We start from the raw sequence: 17,151 nt of genomic DNA, 5'->3' as shown, positions 1-17,151 counted from the left end.
CAGCAGCACTGCTTTTGTGCTTGTTTGAGGTTACAATCACGATTAATCATTGTGAGATGAGACTGTGATTCCTTTTAAATGAAATAGTGTTTCTTTATTAGCAGGTGTTTTGTTTTTTTAACAATTTTACTGATCTATGACCTTTTTCTCTAGAGGGGGGAAGGAACATTTGGCTTCTGTGTAGACATGTTGACCAGACTTTAGACACATCGAAGCAATGACCATATAAAGAAAAACACAAAGTATAAAAACAATATAACCTTTGATATCTTAGTTTTTGGCCATTGATAGGAAACTTTGATAAGTGGTTTTACATTGGACACCAACAAGAAGACGATGACTGAATGCTTATTGAAGTGCTCACGTGGTCACATGAATGATGATGGATGTGGTGAAATTAGAGAAACCGAAGTGTAACATTGTGAAACTTTATTTATATTTTGGCAGTGAAAGACTTGATTACATGTTTTGACCATAGTCAATAAGCTGATACCATTCTGTTGATGTGTGTATACTACTGGAGAGGGTTTAAAGTTTGACTCCTGGAGTGAATGACCTTGTAGCCTCTCTGTGAAGAAAATGCTCAAACAGCTGACTGCTGCAGCAATGAAACCTTTCACTTTTTTATGTTTTTGATTGGAAACTGCATTTTCACAAGACTTAAAGATATTTATAATCATCAGATTGACACATAAATTCCTACTTGAATACCATCACACTGCACCCTCTCATTCTGCTGATTTGTTTATCCATCAGAAACAGACATGTTTACATGTCTTAGCCCAATATAGCAGTCAATAACTATTTTGTTGATATTTATTTAGTATAGGAGATGGTTTGAAGTGGTAAATGACTTTTGGACTCGTGAAAATGCTCAAAGGGAAAAATAATTCCTGGCGTTTAAGCTTGTGACGGGAAGATTTGCATTGTCACAAGACTTAAATGAAGAGAAATGTCTATAATCGTCAAATTTACATATAAAATAATATTTACAGTTGTTGCCCCTTCTTTAAATGGATTTGTTTATTCATCAGTAGCATGTCTGCATGTCATTAGCTGATATTTGCTGATCTTTATTTTCTCTTGGGTAGAGAGGCTGGATTTTGGTTTCTGTGGGATTTCTCGGATGCATTTTTGGAAGATGATGAAGAGGAGCATGAACCTTGGACGACTGGGACTGGAGCCATGCAGCCTTCAAGGCGCCGTGGAGACACATTACAGGAGGAGGATATTTCAAGTGTCTGAGAGCGTTTTTTTTTTTTTTTTTAATTGTTTTTTTTAATAATGTGTGGTAAAACGGCAGACAATCGCGCTGTGGGAGCTTAAGATCATCCAACACCAGTGTTTCTTTACTGTGTGGGAGTAAACAGCTGACAGGAAGCAGGAGCACTTTCACCGGAAAGGAGGCGCAGGCGCAGTGTGTATCGTCGCCTGCGAGCTGCTGTAATGGCGGTGTCTCGTCGCTCCTCGCAGCAGCAGCAGCAGCAGCAGCAGCAGCAGACTACGTTACAGTCCCCGCCGAGAAACAGCTCCCTGTCGGGGGCTCCGCCGGCCTCCCCGCCGATGGCTCTGCTGGCTTCGGCCGTGGGGGCTCCGGAGACGGAGCGAGAGAGGGAGTGCAGCGGAGCGGGGATCGAGATGGCGCTGGCCTCCCCGGACCTGCCAGCCGCGGTCCTCGCGAGCAGCGCGAGCTCCACCACGACGACTTCGGGCGGCGGCAGCAGCGGCGTGTCGAGCCCCGGCTCGGCGGCGGCCAGTCCCACCGACGGCAGCAGCGGGATCGGAGGGGCGTTCCGGGAGCTGTTCGAGGCCTGTCGGAACGGAGACGTGTCCCGGGTGAAGCGGCTGGTGGACTCGGTGAACGTGAACGCGAAGGATATGGCTGGCCGCAAATCAACTCCGCTTCACTTCGCTGCGGGTAACGACGAGCTAACGCTAATAAACAACACGGCTTTACCGCTAAATACACGCAAGACAGCTCACTGCTGGATGGTCGCACGTTTTATATGTCGTGATCGTCGTTCATCTGTTAGATGTTTGGTGGATTTTTATCACTTTGAACGTTGCAGCAGTTTTTTTTTTTTTTTTTTTTTGTATCGTGATGCTAGTTTAGTGATGCTAACCTGCTAATTCGACGCTTTCGAGACTTTCCGTCTTAATCCATGAAAACTCGAATCCTAATCCAGGATAAATGTAACTATTTACGTACAATATTGGAACAACAGCGCATTAAAACACAATTTGGAGTCGACGTATCCATTTAGTGTCATTAGGTGAACTTTGATAAAAAGCATAACAAATGTATTGGGTGTAGATTTCTGTGTTTACAGTTTCATTAGAAGCTTGGAACAATGTCCAGCGGTCCATTTCCGTCTCAAATCACATTCTCATCCCACCATGGCAGTCATGACAGTAAATATTTGGGGTTTAGTGTTCAGGTATAAGTGATTTCACTTATATGGCACTTTTCCACAAAGCGCTTTAAATTGTTCCTCACATTCTCCCATTAGCACAACAATTGAGGCGGCTGGCATGCAAGACGCTCAGTCCATCCTTTGGGAGCAGTTTAGTATCTTGCTCAAGGACACTTCAGGATATGGACGGATAAGGAGTTGAACCTGCAACCTTCTGACGCCAGCTGTGCCACAGTCGCCCCATCTTGCTCAAACACTCTTTGTTGACAGTATGAGAGCATTTCTATTGGATGATGGTTAATGTTGCACTGACATGGCATCTAAAAGCCAGCATTTGATGGCTGTTTGAATTGTGTGTTCGCTTTAGTATGATGGTTAAGGCCTATTGACACCTGGATCGGTGGGCCAACAATCCAGAGGCAAAAAAAAGAAAAAGATCTAATCTAGTTGATAAAGACATAATCCAACCAACATTTTTAATGACTTTTTTTTTTGTGTTCGAGCCACTCATCAACTCCCTACTTCTCCCTATGAAACCAGCCATTAAAGTTGTACTTCTGCTACTGGTCCCATAGCCTTGATGAATGCTGAGGGCAACATCATGACGGGCATCTGGCATTAAACCTGTGCCAAATCAAACATGCGGATCACATCATCCGCTGAGAGAAACATGAAAGCAGACGCCACATGTCAAAAATATGAGGCTGGTAACTATTAAAAACAAAATCTAGAAGACGACTGAGAAACGTTATTGCTAAATTGTACGGCACATATTAAGTTGGAAATAATTATTTTTTTTCACTAGTTTACAGTGTTTCACTTTGTCACCGGCATAATCTACTCATCAGCAGCTGGATACATTGAGAAACCGAAACACGGGGTTCCCAGTAGTGACTAATAGCCTAAACGTCCGGAACCTGGATAAACAGGCTCAAACAGATTACACCTGAGTTATCGGTGTACCATTTCTATTGTGAAAGAATGTACTTTTTGCCATTTCAGTAAAGGTGTTGCATCAGTTTGGTCTTCTTTAGCCATAGATGTGGTGAACAGTGTACTGAAGAGAAGCTACCAGGGGGTTTACAAGACCTTTTTAAAGCTTCTGGTTTCAATAGGGACTAGAAGCTAATTGTTTTGATGGGTGTTTCTGACTTTTTGCAGGTTTTGGCAGAAAAGATGTGGTGGAGCACCTCTTGCAGACAGGCGCCAATGTTCACGCTCGGGATGACGGCGGTCTCATCCCCCTGCACAACGCCTGCTCTTTTGGACACGCAGAAGTTGTGAGTCTGCTGTTGTGTCAAGGTGCAGATCCTAATGCCAGAGACAACTGGAACTACACTCCATTACACGAGGCTGCCATCAAGGGAAAAATAGACGTGTGCATTGGTGAGTTTTCCTGGTGTTCGTGTATATAATAGGTTTTAAATATGTGCATTGTGTTTTATACATTTATAATAGTGAGTGGCACAATAGGGGGACTATGAAGGGTCAATGGAAAGGTTTTCCTCATTTCTTTCTTGCAGTGTTACTCCAGCATGGAGCTGACCCAAACATCCGTAACACCGACGGAAAGTCTGCTCTGGATCTGGCCGACCCTTCAGCCAAGGCTGTGCTCACCGGTAAATCCCTCATGGTCACTTAATTTTTATATTCAGACATTTAACTCTCAGCTTTACAGGCAGCGATAAACGAGTATATGACCAAATAAAGCTTTAGTCTGCAGATAATTGTCCCTTAATGTAGCAAGATGTAAAACATGGCCTGCTTTCATGCAAGAGAAGGCCATCATTATTCTGTCTAGACATCGGTGTACTATATTTACCGATAATCCTGATGACTGAATGTGACCATTAGATAATCTGACTTCTTGTCCCCCACCACTAGTGGGGGGGAGCTTGATTCACCAGAAACACAGAAGTGTTACAGAAGCTTTATCATGCATCTTCCCTTGATCCCAACTTCCTTTTACTTGAAGTAAAAACTTTCTTATAGTTTTGCTTGGCATCAAATAGACCTGAAGGTCACAAATATAATATATTATAAGGAATTATTATGTACTTATAAATGTCAACAATTTAAACTTTTTTGAATGCATTTTTCTAATAACTTTTTTCCTCCAGGTGAATACAAGAAGGATGAACTTCTGGAAGCAGCAAGGTGAGTGTGTCTTTGGCTACAATGCAAATTGTTTTGGTACAGTGATAGGATCACATATTATACTTCTCCATTCCTAATTGAATGATGACGTTCATCAAAAGCAAACTTCACACCTGAAGTTTGCATATATTTTATTTATACTTGGGATTAATGCCATTGCCATCTGTGGAGCCAGAAACAGACGTTCTTAATTTTATTCAGTATTCCATCATCGCCAGTGTGGTACTTGTCATTATAATACCAGAAAGTGTCAAATACAGGAGGTATTCTTAACAGCGCTGCTTTTTTTTATCTCAACTGTGTAACTCACAGGAGTGGAAATGAAGAAAAGCTGATGGCACTGCTGACTCCGCTGAACGTCAACTGTCACGCCAGCGATGGGCGCAAGGTAAATGATCTACTTGTGTCGCACCATTTCACACCAGTCACATTTTGTCAAATTGTGTTGGGCAAGGTTGCAAACTGGATTTTAATAGTTGTGAAGGAAAACATTGACGAGCCCTCTGAGTCAGACACCGTGTGAGAAAAGAAATCCACCCTGCAGTCTGCTTACGGATGGATTAGCTGGTGTGGTGTGGGCATAAAGAGGATTTGTGTCATTGCGCGTTGAGGAGGATGTCGATGGGAACCACCATATGTTTAAACCAACCACTGTCCCACGTACATGTTGGAGACTTAATTTTCTCAATCTTGCATGTGTGATGCCAGTGATAATATCATTCAAATTGATTCGACTTGATCAGCCTCATTAATTTTCACTTGTATGTGATCGGTATTAGATTATTTTTTTAAACTGTTACAATAAAAAGCTCCACTTTATTGTAGATTGCTTGGCCCGGTGATTTGCTTTTGGCTTTATGAAAATAAAATGGACACTCTTATCATTCTTACTATGGCTGAGTGTGTGTACAATCTATTGACGAGGAGTCCATCCCAGTGAAAGTGTTTTTATACTGAACCCTGTTAAAAGGGAGCATCTGTTTTAACAACTATCTCTCTCCTTCACAGTTTTTTGTAATTAAGTGTATTTTCTGAACCTCTACTTTTTTTAACCTCACTGTGTCGTTGCTGGGTTGATCATCTTACAGTCTTTAGAGCATTATGTTATGTTGTGTTATTCTCTGTCCTTGTGGATTAGAGTTAATTACACTAATTGCACTAATATGGCAACCATAATTGTTTAAAGAGCATAGTTGGCTTTTTTTTTTTTCCTCCTGACTGTAGTCCGTTTTTGCTGTTGCAAATTCAGGTAAATTGTCATTTTTGGATTTCATCCCCACGTCATGAACTAGAATATGTAATCTCACTGTAATGTGTGCATGAGGAGGCGGGTGGTTCGCTTAATATTTCAGCGATCGCACAAACCCTCTTTTGTTTAGTTCCAGCTTCACTCTATCATAGAAATCCATCACTGCTCACTGTCCAACAGTACTGGTTCAGCTCATTCATTCTTAACTGCATTTTCGTCATCTGTTTACACACTAAGACCTGCAGCGACGTGTGTGTGTTGTTCGCCTTTTTAGAGCCGGATGCAGGGCGAGTTCACTACAAAGGATGTTATGATTTATTTTGAAAAGAGAGAGAGAAGAGGTGAAGTCATGTTGCACTCGGCTCTAAATGGAGACAGTCGTTCCACCCAGTCTTCAAAGGGATGCACGCAAATGTTTCCTCTGATCTCAAGAGGTTAAAGTAATAACCCATCACAGCATATGGAGTTTTGCATGGTGTAGGAGTCATCCAGTGAAACTTCACTGTGGGATTTAACCAGCAGGAATTAACCCGCCCTTGCTTTTTTAACAAAGGCACACGCAGGAAAGCGAGAAGAAAAAGTCGCACTCGCCCTGCAGCTACTTATCCTCTCTGACCTCGCGTCGCATTTAATCCGCGACCATGTTTGACGGACCTTCACCAGTTTTTCTTTTTTCTTTTTTGTATCAGCGGTGTGTGTGTGTTTCATTGACGTGAAAGGAAGAGAAGAATTGCTGTGAAAAAGCTACTGTCATTTTGTAATTTTTGTTTCGTTTTGTTTTCCGTGTGACTCTGGCAACATTTGTCGATCAGTCAACATCACAAAAAATGCTGGTAAGTTAACCTTGATAACGGCCACTTGATTGATGCACTGTTGTGATTTTTATTTTATTTTTTCTTCCTTCATAATCCATTGTTTTTATTTGACCAATAAGCTGGCTGTCACTCGTTAATTGCACACCATGGACCTGGGTGTACGGGTCACTCATGTCTCCTCCCCTGATGCTCCTCTGTTGTATGTCTGTGTACGTGACTGTCTGTATTTGTGCGTGTGGCATGTGGGCTGAGCGAGCGAGTGAGTTGGGTTGGTGTCACGGTGACGACGCGTCTTTCTGGATTCGGAGAGGAGCCTCAAAATGTGTCCACTGCCTGCGTCTCTTCAGCTTCTGTCCTGTGCACACTCACCCACACTTCTCCAACTTTCAATCACTTGCTCACAAGTCAAATCTGGCCTTGGTTTTGATTTTATGTTACTTTCTTTGATCACTCATGCATGCCTGAAGGCCTGCCCTCCCCCTCTGCATTCTGTTAAGCCAATCTGTGAATTTGTGTACCTCACACTGCCTGTTGGATCGGTTGGTATGCAGTCATGAATGAATTACATCTCACCTGTCGTTCAAGTGCTGTGCTACCGTTTGTGGTAATGATTGCTCGTGTCATCCAAACTGAATGATGCCTCATGATTCAGCTCTCACTGTGGCTTGACGGCTTTCACGTAGCATTTTGGGTTTTATCTTAACACCACTGCATGGGGACACACAGGAACGATGTCTGCTACTTTTGATTATAAGCTTGAACTTAGCTTGTGATTTTAAGGAGCTTTTGAAGTTGATTTTGCAGCTTTGCTCGCACTAACAATCATTTTCCTTGGCAGAAATAAAGCCGTTTTTTGGGTCTCTTTAAAGCTTGGAGAAATGCTTTGTCAAAAAAAGTAACTTCACTGCATCTGATTACAGTTGGGATTCAACCGGTTTTTATTAAGAAAACTTTGGAATTAGATTAAAATCCCCCACTGTAACTTTATAGATATATTAAGTGAAAATGATCGTCAATTTAGTTCTTTGTTTTTTAACACTCTGACCTTGAGGTTAACATTTTAAACTACTTTGATGTTGAATCCCAATCGTAATTCAAACCAGCCATTTTCAATTTGATACTTTTAACAGCTCAAGTGGGTTTTCTTGTTTTTCTTCCACCTTCCTCACTTAATCTTGACGGTATAAAACCTACAAGAATAGATTAGTTTTGGTGATCTTCTCAAATGGAAGTTGCGGTAAGAGTAATGGTGTTAAAGTTGCTCCACTCAGGGCAGAAACGTTATTGATTTTGTCACTGAAATTTGCCGAAAAACCTTCATTGATCTTGCACCATCATCATCATCACATCTGGCCTTCATCTGCAACTCACCAAGCACAGCCTGCTGTAGCACATTGCTTCTGGCCCTAATCAGCCGCTTGCTCCTGTGGCCATCGAAGGCAGTTCAAAGTGAACCCGCCCAGTGATGTGCGTGTGTGTGTGTGTATATGTGTGTGTGTGTTCACACTCTGTTCCCTCCTGCAGTCGACACCTCTCCATCTGGCCGCGGGCTACAACAGGGTCCGCATCGTCCAGCTCCTCCTCCAGCACGGAGCCGATGTTCACGCAAAGGACAAAGGGTCAGACATTTTTATTTATTTATTTATTTTCTTTTAGTTATAACTCAAAACTTTTTATATTTGTTCCTCGGTCATTATTTTTAACACAAACTTGGTCTTGCTCTGCAGCGGTCTGGTTCCTCTTCACAATGCCTGCTCGTACGGTCACTTTGAGGTCACCGAGCTTCTTCTGAAAGTAAGACTTACAAGACTGTCACTTTTCACCCTGCGACTGCGTGGTGGGGTTTGATGGTTCTATAGCCTGTGATGATGGGTCACAGTGAGGAAATGCAATTATCACTTTCACCTAAGTTGTGGCGGGATGGGCTACCGTGGAAGCGCAGAGGGATTCTGTGGACTGATGGGTTATTTTCTCCGCAGCATGGGGCCTGTGTCAACGCCATGGACTTGTGGCAGTTCACTCCTCTTCATGAAGCAGCATCCAAGAACCGAGTGGAGGTCTGCTCCTTACTGCTGAGCCACGGCGCCGATCCCACACTGCTCAACTGTCACAGCAAGAGCGCCGTGGACATGGCTCCCACTCCAGAGCTGAAGGAGAGGCTAACCTGTGAGCGCTCACTCATCCACAGTGCACACTGCATAGGTTCAGCGTCGTAAAATAAATACATAGTTTGCTTTTTGCAGTTTTGTACTAGTCTAACATTCAGAGTATTTTTGCCATTATTGTATTTATACATGTTATTCCTTTTTTTCTTTTTCTTCCCCCCCCCCCCCCCATCTAGATGAGTTCAAAGGTCACTCGCTGCTGCAGGCAGCCCGGGAGGCCGACATGGCCAAAGTGAAGAAGACGCTCGCGCTGGAGATCATCGGCTTCAAACATCCTCAAACCAATGAGACGGCTCTGGTAAGAACAAGATCTTCATTTGCCCTGGTGTAGTTCACAGCAAGCATTTCTTGGTATAATTTGTCACGACGTACAGACGGTTCCCGTGATGGATTCGGGAAATGTGTGTTTCAGCACTGTGCTGTGGCCTCCCCCCACCCCAAGAGGAAGCAGGTGACCGAGTTGTTGCTGCGTAAAGGTGCCAACATCAATGACAAGAACAAAGAGTAAGTCAGTAATATTACGTTTTGACACGTGTGAAATAAAATCTAGAAGGCAAACTACTAATGCTGTGGTCCGTAATGGATGGATGGATTAGACTCTGTCTTGTCCAAACTTAGTTTCATTCAGTTTGTGTTGAAATGAACTTTTTACCAGTTAATTATTTCTGCACCGCTGCTCAGTGATGGTAATACCCTGCCTGTCCGTGGACCGATTGTTCAACGTGAGGATAGGAAATCCAGCCAATCACAGACAGTGTAGGTGGAGATGGACTGAATAGAGGGTGAAAGCAGCTGCGGCTGCAGTTACAGTGAGAAAAATACAAAGGAGTGAGAAGACAAAAGGGAAAAGCTGCTTAATTGTGAGTTAGTCATTAAAAAGGTGCATTTGGTTATAAAAAGGAGGTCACATTTACTTTGAAACTAGTCAATCTTGTTCAGTTATGCACATTTAAAAAAAAAAAAAAAAAAAGGTTTTATAATGCAGCCATGTTTTATTTTCCTAAAAAGGTAAAACATGAAGATATTACTATGTATCCATAGAATTCCCAGTTCAGTGACATTTTAGTTTTTTTTAGCTTTAACATTCTTTTAACTTTGTTTTGTATTTCTGCATCAAGCTGTTCAGTTTAGAGTTGCACTGAACATAAATGTAGAATTATTGGTTCCTTTGTTTGATTGAAGTCATCCATGTTGACAAAATGACAACGCTACGTCAGTATTTATAGATTATGTATAACTTGATTGTGATGCAGCTTCAGCTTGATGGTGCTGATTTCCTCCATCAGACCAACTGAAATCCTAATTGACTACCACCACACTGGCGCATCACTGCTCTGAATCATAAAGTATCGTGTCTTAAACACTGGGCCTGTTGTGTCTTGCAGCTTCATGACGCCCCTGCATGTTGCTGCTGAGAGAGCGCATAATGATATCCTGGAGGTGCTGCAGAAACATGGAGCTAAGGTTTGCACTCATCTGGTATTTGTCCTCATTTGTAAATGGAAAAAGTTTGAAAGGAAGAAACATGACCCGTCTTGATGTGCTTTCAGGTGAATGCTGCAGACACTCTTGGTCAGACGGCTCTTCACAGGGCGGCGCTGGCCGGTCACATCCAGACCTGCAAGTTGCTGCTGAGCTACGGAGCCGACCCCACCATCGTTTCTCTGCAGGGTTTCACTGCTGCTCAGATGGGCAACGAGGCAGTTCAGCAGATTCTTAATGGTAGAATTTACACCTTTATGTTCTTATTTCATGTGTCTCTTTAAAATTCTAACAGTTTTTGCTGTTTTGTTTTGTTTTTTGCCAACAGAAAATGTTCCCACACGTAATTCTGATGTGGACTACAGATTTCTGGAAGCAGCCAAAGCAGGGGATCTGGACACAGTGCAAGTAAGTTCACTGTTTACTCTGCCTGGTGATTGGGGCCACGTTCATCCAGATACATTATCATGCAAAGGTCGTTGCTGTACTTTGGAGGATTTGCACCCTTGAGTCATTTCATCAGTCGCAGCAGTTGATGTGTTTATTGTCCCATAAAGACGTAATCACGCCACTTTGGAGACTTTGTGTCTTAACATGTTGTTTTTGTGTACGGCAGCAACTTTGCACACCACAGAATGTGAACTGCCGGGACTTGGAGGGCCGCCACTCCACTCCGCTCCACTTTGCAGCTGGTTACAATCGAGTGGCTGTTGTTGAGTATCTGCTACATCATGGAGCCGATGTTCATGCCAAAGACAAGGGGTAGGTCCTTTATCCAGAATCTATTGAGCCTTTATGTAACCATCTTCTCACTACTGACTGCATCCTCCTCATAACCACAACTTTTAGAGGATTTATGATAAACCAGCTGGTCAAACAGTTTTAACATGCACCAGTCAAAAGCACACAGTACGTATGAAAGAACAAAAAAAACCAAATAAGGAAAGTTTTAACTTATCTTGGAAAGAAACTTATATTTTCATATTGCACTTTTTTTATTTATTGCACAATTCTAATACCTTCAGGCAGCCTGAATATTATTAGACTCATAAGTGAGTTGAAACATAAAAATGCTTTTTAAAGTTCATGTGCGTTTTGTTTTACAATCTGTGATTTTCAGCGCTATGATCCAATTTTTTCCCTTCTCTGCCTCCCCCTCCAGCGGCCTGGTTCCCCTCCACAACGCGTGCTCCTACGGTCACTATGAAGTGGCGGAGCTGCTGGTCAGACACGGCGCTTCAGTCAACGTCGCCGACCTTTGGAAGTTCACGCCGCTCCACGAAGCAGCAGCTAAAGGGAAATATGAGATCTGCAAACTGCTGCTGAAAGTGAGCATTTCTTATTTATGATACTTGGAGTACTTTTTCATTGTGTTGGTTTTTACTGTGATTCTGATCATGGTGCTGATAAAAGCAGTCTGTACTTCTTCTATTTGTTGATCCAGTGATGGTATAAAAGAGTCTAAAAATGATCAAACTCTTGAGGGTAAAACTGTTTTTTTTGTTGTTTTTTGTTCAGCATGGAGCGGACCCTTCTAAGAAGAACCGCGATGGTAACATGCCGCTGGACATGGTGAAAGATGGAGACACAGACATCCAGGACTTGCTGAGGGGCGACGCCGCCCTGCTGGACGCCGCCAAGAAAGGCTGCCTGGCTCGAGTCCAGAAACTCTGCTCGCCAGAAAACATCAACTGCAGAGACACGCAGGGCCGCAACTCCACACCGCTGCACCTGGCAGGTACCGGCAGCTTTGAGGTTACTCTGGTTTAGACAGTTACTGTGAAGTTGAAATGTTTGGATTTAGTCTCTCTTGCCGTGTTGTACACGTTGTCATGACTTCGATGAGTCATGCTCTTTCTCCACAGCTGGCTACAACAACCTGGAGGTGGCAGAGTATTTGTTGGAGCATGGCGCTGATGTCAATGCTCAGGACAAAGGAGGCCTTATTCCTCTCCATAACGCTGCTTCTTACGGGGTCAGTCCCAGCAACATGAACCAAAACACCAAATACAAAGTCAGTGGGATTGAAGTTCTGTTAAACTAAAGAGTGTTTTTGGTGTTTTTTTTTCCCGCTCACAGCATGTGGACATCGCCGCCCTGCTGATCAAGTATAACACATGCGTGAATGCTACAGACAAATGGGCCTTCACGCCTCTCCATGAAGCTGCCCAGAAGGGGCGAACACAGCTGTGTGCGCTGCTTCTGGCTCATGGAGCCGACCCCACCATGAAGAACCAGGAGGGTCAGACGGCTCTGGACCTGGCCACGGTAAGGCCACCAGCAGCTGTGAAATCATCTCGTCGCTGTTTAACGATTCATGCAAAACACCCTGAAACGAAATGTGTTGCTGTGTATAAACGGAACACTAAATCGTCTCTTTCCAACCCGTTTTTCTCTTTCTTCTTCTGCAGGCCGATGATATCCGCGCCCTGCTGATGGACGCCATGCCCCCAGACGCTCTCCCCAGCTGCTTCAAGCCTCAGGCCACCGTGGTCAGCGCCTCTGTCATCTCCCCTGCCTCCACGCCGTCCTGTCTCTCGGCCGCCAGCAGCATAGACAACCTGGCCGGGCCGCTCACCGAGCTGGCTGCCGCCGCCGCCTCCGGGTCCTCCGGGGTGGCGGACGGCGCCTCAGGCACCGATCGCAAGGAAGGAGAAAGTAAGGCCTCTTTACAAAGATTTGTCATACTTCAGTTTTCACAGGAATCGTAGCTCCATTGTGGAGATTTAAGGGTTAATTACAGTTGAATTTAGTTGAGCATGATGTTTGTTTTTTTATAGTAACAATGCTGGATATGAACATCAGTCAGTTCATGAAGAGCCTTGGACTGGAACACCTAAGGGACATCTTTGAGAGGGAGCAGGTCAGTAAGACGTCTTCTCTTTTTTTTTTTAGCTTTATAAAAATGTTTAAACGATGAACCGATATACATATTATTATATATATGTAATATATATATACATTATAGTTCTAAATTACATCTGCCAAGGACGTAATAAAATCATCAGCGTATATTTGTTTGTCGGTCTGTTAGCAAGATTACATGAAAACTACTGAACAATATTTGTCAAAATTCTCACCACAGATAGATACTAGGCCATGAAAGGGCCCATTAAATTTTGGAGGTGATCCAGAGTCTGGATTCGGATTTCATTTTATAGGCTTTTCAGGATTTATGTCTCAACTCCGTGACAGATTTTCACCACTGATAGATGTGACCTTTGGCGGACATCAGGAATGTGATTGCTCTTGTATCAACTGCTATTAGAGATCAAACAGACCGAATCCCATAAGATGCAGCTCAGGTTTGAGTGTTTGAACTTGTGGGGTTGCTGGTGGTTTTCAGATCACGTTAGACGTGCTGGCCGACATGGGCCACGAGGAGCTCAAAGAGATCGGGATAAATGCGTACGGCCACCGACACAAGCTGATCAAAGGGATTGAGAGGCTGCTGGGCGGCCAGCAAGGTGAGCATTCAACCAACCGTGCTTCATTTGAGTTCCCACCTCCGCCTTGGAGATAAGTTTCCCAATGTACACCGAGGAACGTTACACTGTGACTCTTCTCCACTCCTCAGGTGCCAACCCCTACCTGACATTCCACTGTGCCAACCAGGGCACCATCCTCATCGACCTCGCCCCGGATGACAAGGAGTACCAGTCTGTGGAGGAGGAGGTGAGTCCAGCGTCTGACTCCTCTGGCATCGTTTCATCGCTGTGTTTTGTCTGCTCTCTACAAGTGTTGAATGTCTATATAAACATGTTGCCAGAAGCTAAACTGGCAGGATTGAGATAAATGTGTTTAGAGCAGTGAAGGATTGTTCAATGTTGTTGTTGTGCGTCTCTCAGATGCAGAGCACCATCAGGGAGCACAGAGACGGCGGCAACGCGGGTGGCGTCTTCAGCAGATACAATATCATCAAGGTCAGAACTACTAATCTCTGTACTTGGAACTAGTTTGGAATTTCACAAAAACGCAGAACAGAAGGCAGAATTCACCGCACCTCCTTTTCACAAGAACCCATATTTTGCTCCACAGATTCAAAAGGTGGTGAATAAGAAGCTGAGAGAGCGTTACACCCACCGGCAGAAGGAGATCGCAGATGAAAACCACAACCACCACAACGAGCGGATGTTGTTTCACGGTACACACACACACACACACACACACACACACACACACACACACACACACACACAGTTTGTGTGTCAGCGTCAGGCACCTTTAGTTTACTTTGTCAGATTTACTCTTTTATTAATGTAAATCATGACATCTGCTTTACTGTGTAATATTGTTCCCTCTCAGGTTCTCCCTTCATCAATGCAATCATCCACAAAGGCTTCGATGAGCGCCACGCATACATAGGAGGAATGTTCGGGGCGGGGATCTACTTTGCAGAGAACTCCTCGAAGAGCAATCAGTACGTTTACGGCATAGGCGGAGGCACCGGCTGCCCGACACACAAAGACCGATCCTGCTACCTGTGCCACAGGTAAGCGACTCCGCTGCAGACTGAAAACAAAGTCCTGCTCCTGTTTGTTCCAAAGACTAACAAAGACCGTTGTCCTCTCGTGTGAACCATCAGGCAAATGCTGTTCTGCCGAGTGACTCTGGGGAAGTCCTTCCTACAGTTCAGTGCCATGAAGATGGCTCACGCCCCCCCAGGACACCATTCAGTAATCGGGCGGCCCAGCGTCAACGGCCTGGCCTACGCCGAGTACGTCATCTACAGGGGAGAGCAGGTAAATGAAGGCACCACTTCACTTTCAATCAGGGAAGGGCAAGGCCACTTTATTTGAATAGCACACTTCAGACGTTTCACAGAACGCTTTCACAGAATCTAATGTGAAAAAGAGCCGGAGAACGAGAAGATGAGTGAATCTGCTAAAGAGAAATCGGTGGTAAATGAACGTAAAACTACGAGTAAAAAAAAAAAAAAGGATGCATGAATAATTGTTTCCACTGAAATCGACAGCAAACAGAAATGACTTCAACTTTGTTTGGAAAGAACTCAGAGTAGGGAGTCTGAATATTTTGTGCTTGAATAGAAAAAGTACTATCTACATGTTTAGTTCTCCGGGTTTAACCAGAATATACCAGAAACTCACAAATGGTTTTCTGGACCAGAACTGAGCATTGGAGTTTAGCAGGCGTAAAGACCTGATAGCTGGTGAAGCTTCAGCTCTGCTACGAGGCAGTCAAACTGCTTGTTTAGTCAAATAAAATATACCTAATGTTTTGTTTTGTTTTTAAACCAGGAAGGACACTAGAAAGGCCAATGTTTTTATTGTGGAATGATGATTTGACATGCGATCACCTGGAGACAGAGAATCAAATCTAACGTCTTGATGCGTTTCCCCTCCAGGCCTACCCGGAGTACCTCATCACCTACCAGATCCTTAAGCCGGAGAGTGCAGCCCAGGCTGCCGCAGGAGCCGAACAGAAGTCGTAGTTACTTCAAGTTACTTCACGGACTTGACGCTCGTTACTTTCTCCTTTGTATTGCAAATGCCTACACCACCGTTTATTTACCAAACACATTTCCAGTCGTCTGTCCAGTAGAACCCATGGTGACCAGTGCTTCATGAGCATTTATGCTGTATAATACTCTTTACTCATGGTGATGACACACTTTCTTTTGTAATGCATTGGCTGCATGTTAAGAAGCATGTGAGGCCCAATAGCGTGCGTGGGTTAGTTTTTTTTTTGAGTGTCTCTCTCTCTCCTCGTCGATCAGGAAGGACGCTTGTAGAGACTTTGAAGTATCAGCATTAACAGTTTGACACTGTTTGTCACCTCATGCCATGTGACTGTGGAGAATCACCCCGAGCCCCTCGACTTCTCACCTCTACACGGACGGTCAAAGCCTGAAACCTGCAGGCTGCGTCCCCCCCGGCCTCGTTTGGCTTCATCTTGTACAGAGCAGCCTGTGATAACTGTGACTTTACTGCTAACCTAGAACACTACCAGACTGGTAACAGTGCGTTGTTGCTGTGCTGTAGATCAGATCTCCGATGCTTTCAATCCCAGAACACGACAACAAACACTAGACTGAAATGTTAATTTTTTTTGTTGTTTTTTTTTTTAGTAGTTTATCGGGGCTGAACACGCTTGAGAGAGAAAGGGCTCTCTGTAAAATCACAAACTCGGACTATTTTATCCACATAAACGCAACGATTTGTATTTGAGAGGGTGCGTGCTCGGCAGTGCAGTGGAAGGCATCAGAAATACCCCAGATGAAGTTGTACATTAAAAGCTTTATAGTACATGACAGAGCTTCATGATGTAGAGCTGGTATATGTTGAAAAGTGCTTGTGATGCCTTACACCTGAACACCACCACGGCCAGCGAGCTCATCACGGCCGCCTCTCCGTCGCCATGAACTCACTCACACATGCCACGCATAAGGATTTGCACTTTTACATAGAAACCTATTTAAGTTATTTTGAATTTAAAATGCTAATTTGCTGAAACAATATTTGTACAGGTTGTGTAAATGGCTGTGTATAACTTGCTGTTTAACAGTATCGGAGTTAAACTGTAAATGTCATCAGAATTTTTCCTTTCATGCCTTCTTGATTCTCCTTTTTTTTTCTTTTTTTTTTTAAAGAAAATAAATGTCTCATTAACAACTATTTGTATTTGTGTCTGAGGTTTTTGATGTTACATTATAAAGTTTTACTGGGGTCACACTGACGGTGAAAGCAAAGAGGAAATGCAAACCCAGTGTTTATTTCTCAACGTGGAATTTAGAACAAGCAGCTTTACTGTCATTACCAAAACAAGTACAGAACAAGAAGCACTCACCATAAATTAATGTGAAAAATCAAGAAGACACAACTTGCCACTTATTAATTTTAAAATAACAT

The 17,151-nt window shown here is 43.6% G+C and overlaps 1 protein-coding gene across 2 annotated transcripts; it reads left to right on the top strand.

Moving 5' to 3' along the window:
- Window positions 1-1,424: 1,424 nt before the first annotated feature.
- LOC308111833 (poly [ADP-ribose] polymerase tankyrase-1-like) lies at window positions 1,425-16,916 on the top strand (the record flags this gene model as incomplete). 2 transcript variants are annotated; one of them, XM_080466891.1, is made up of 28 exons in its annotated part: window positions 1,425-1,918; window positions 3,576-3,800; window positions 3,938-4,033; window positions 4,535-4,571; window positions 4,884-4,959; window positions 6,633-6,653; window positions 8,160-8,254; window positions 8,363-8,429; window positions 8,615-8,801; window positions 8,977-9,098; window positions 9,213-9,304; window positions 10,186-10,264; window positions 10,351-10,522; window positions 10,611-10,690; window positions 10,899-11,044; window positions 11,445-11,610; window positions 11,801-12,020; window positions 12,148-12,257; window positions 12,362-12,550; window positions 12,694-12,940; window positions 13,063-13,145; window positions 13,629-13,749; window positions 13,860-13,957; window positions 14,131-14,205; window positions 14,321-14,426; window positions 14,588-14,774; window positions 14,868-15,024; window positions 15,648-16,916. In XM_080466891.1, the coding sequence occupies 28 exons, from the start codon at window positions 1,447-1,449 to the stop codon at window positions 15,732-15,734; spliced, it is 3,813 nt and encodes a 1,270-aa protein (XP_080323017.1). In that variant the 3' UTR covers window positions 15,735-16,916. The 2 variants fall into 2 exon arrangements, with proteins under 2 accessions (XP_080323017.1, XP_080323016.1); XM_080466890.1 differs by lacking the exon at window positions 6,633-6,653 and having other exon boundaries at window positions 1,447-1,918.
- Between the last annotated feature and the right edge of the window lie 235 nt (window positions 16,917-17,151).

This window comes from Lipophrys pholis (assembly GCF_963383615.2).
Source record: "Lipophrys pholis genome assembly, chromosome: 7".
Taxonomy (NCBI): domain Eukaryota; kingdom Metazoa; phylum Chordata; class Actinopteri; order Blenniiformes; family Blenniidae; genus Lipophrys; species Lipophrys pholis.
The sequence above is the reverse complement of the archived record's forward strand: the minus strand, read 5'-3'. Positions and strand labels throughout refer to the sequence as shown.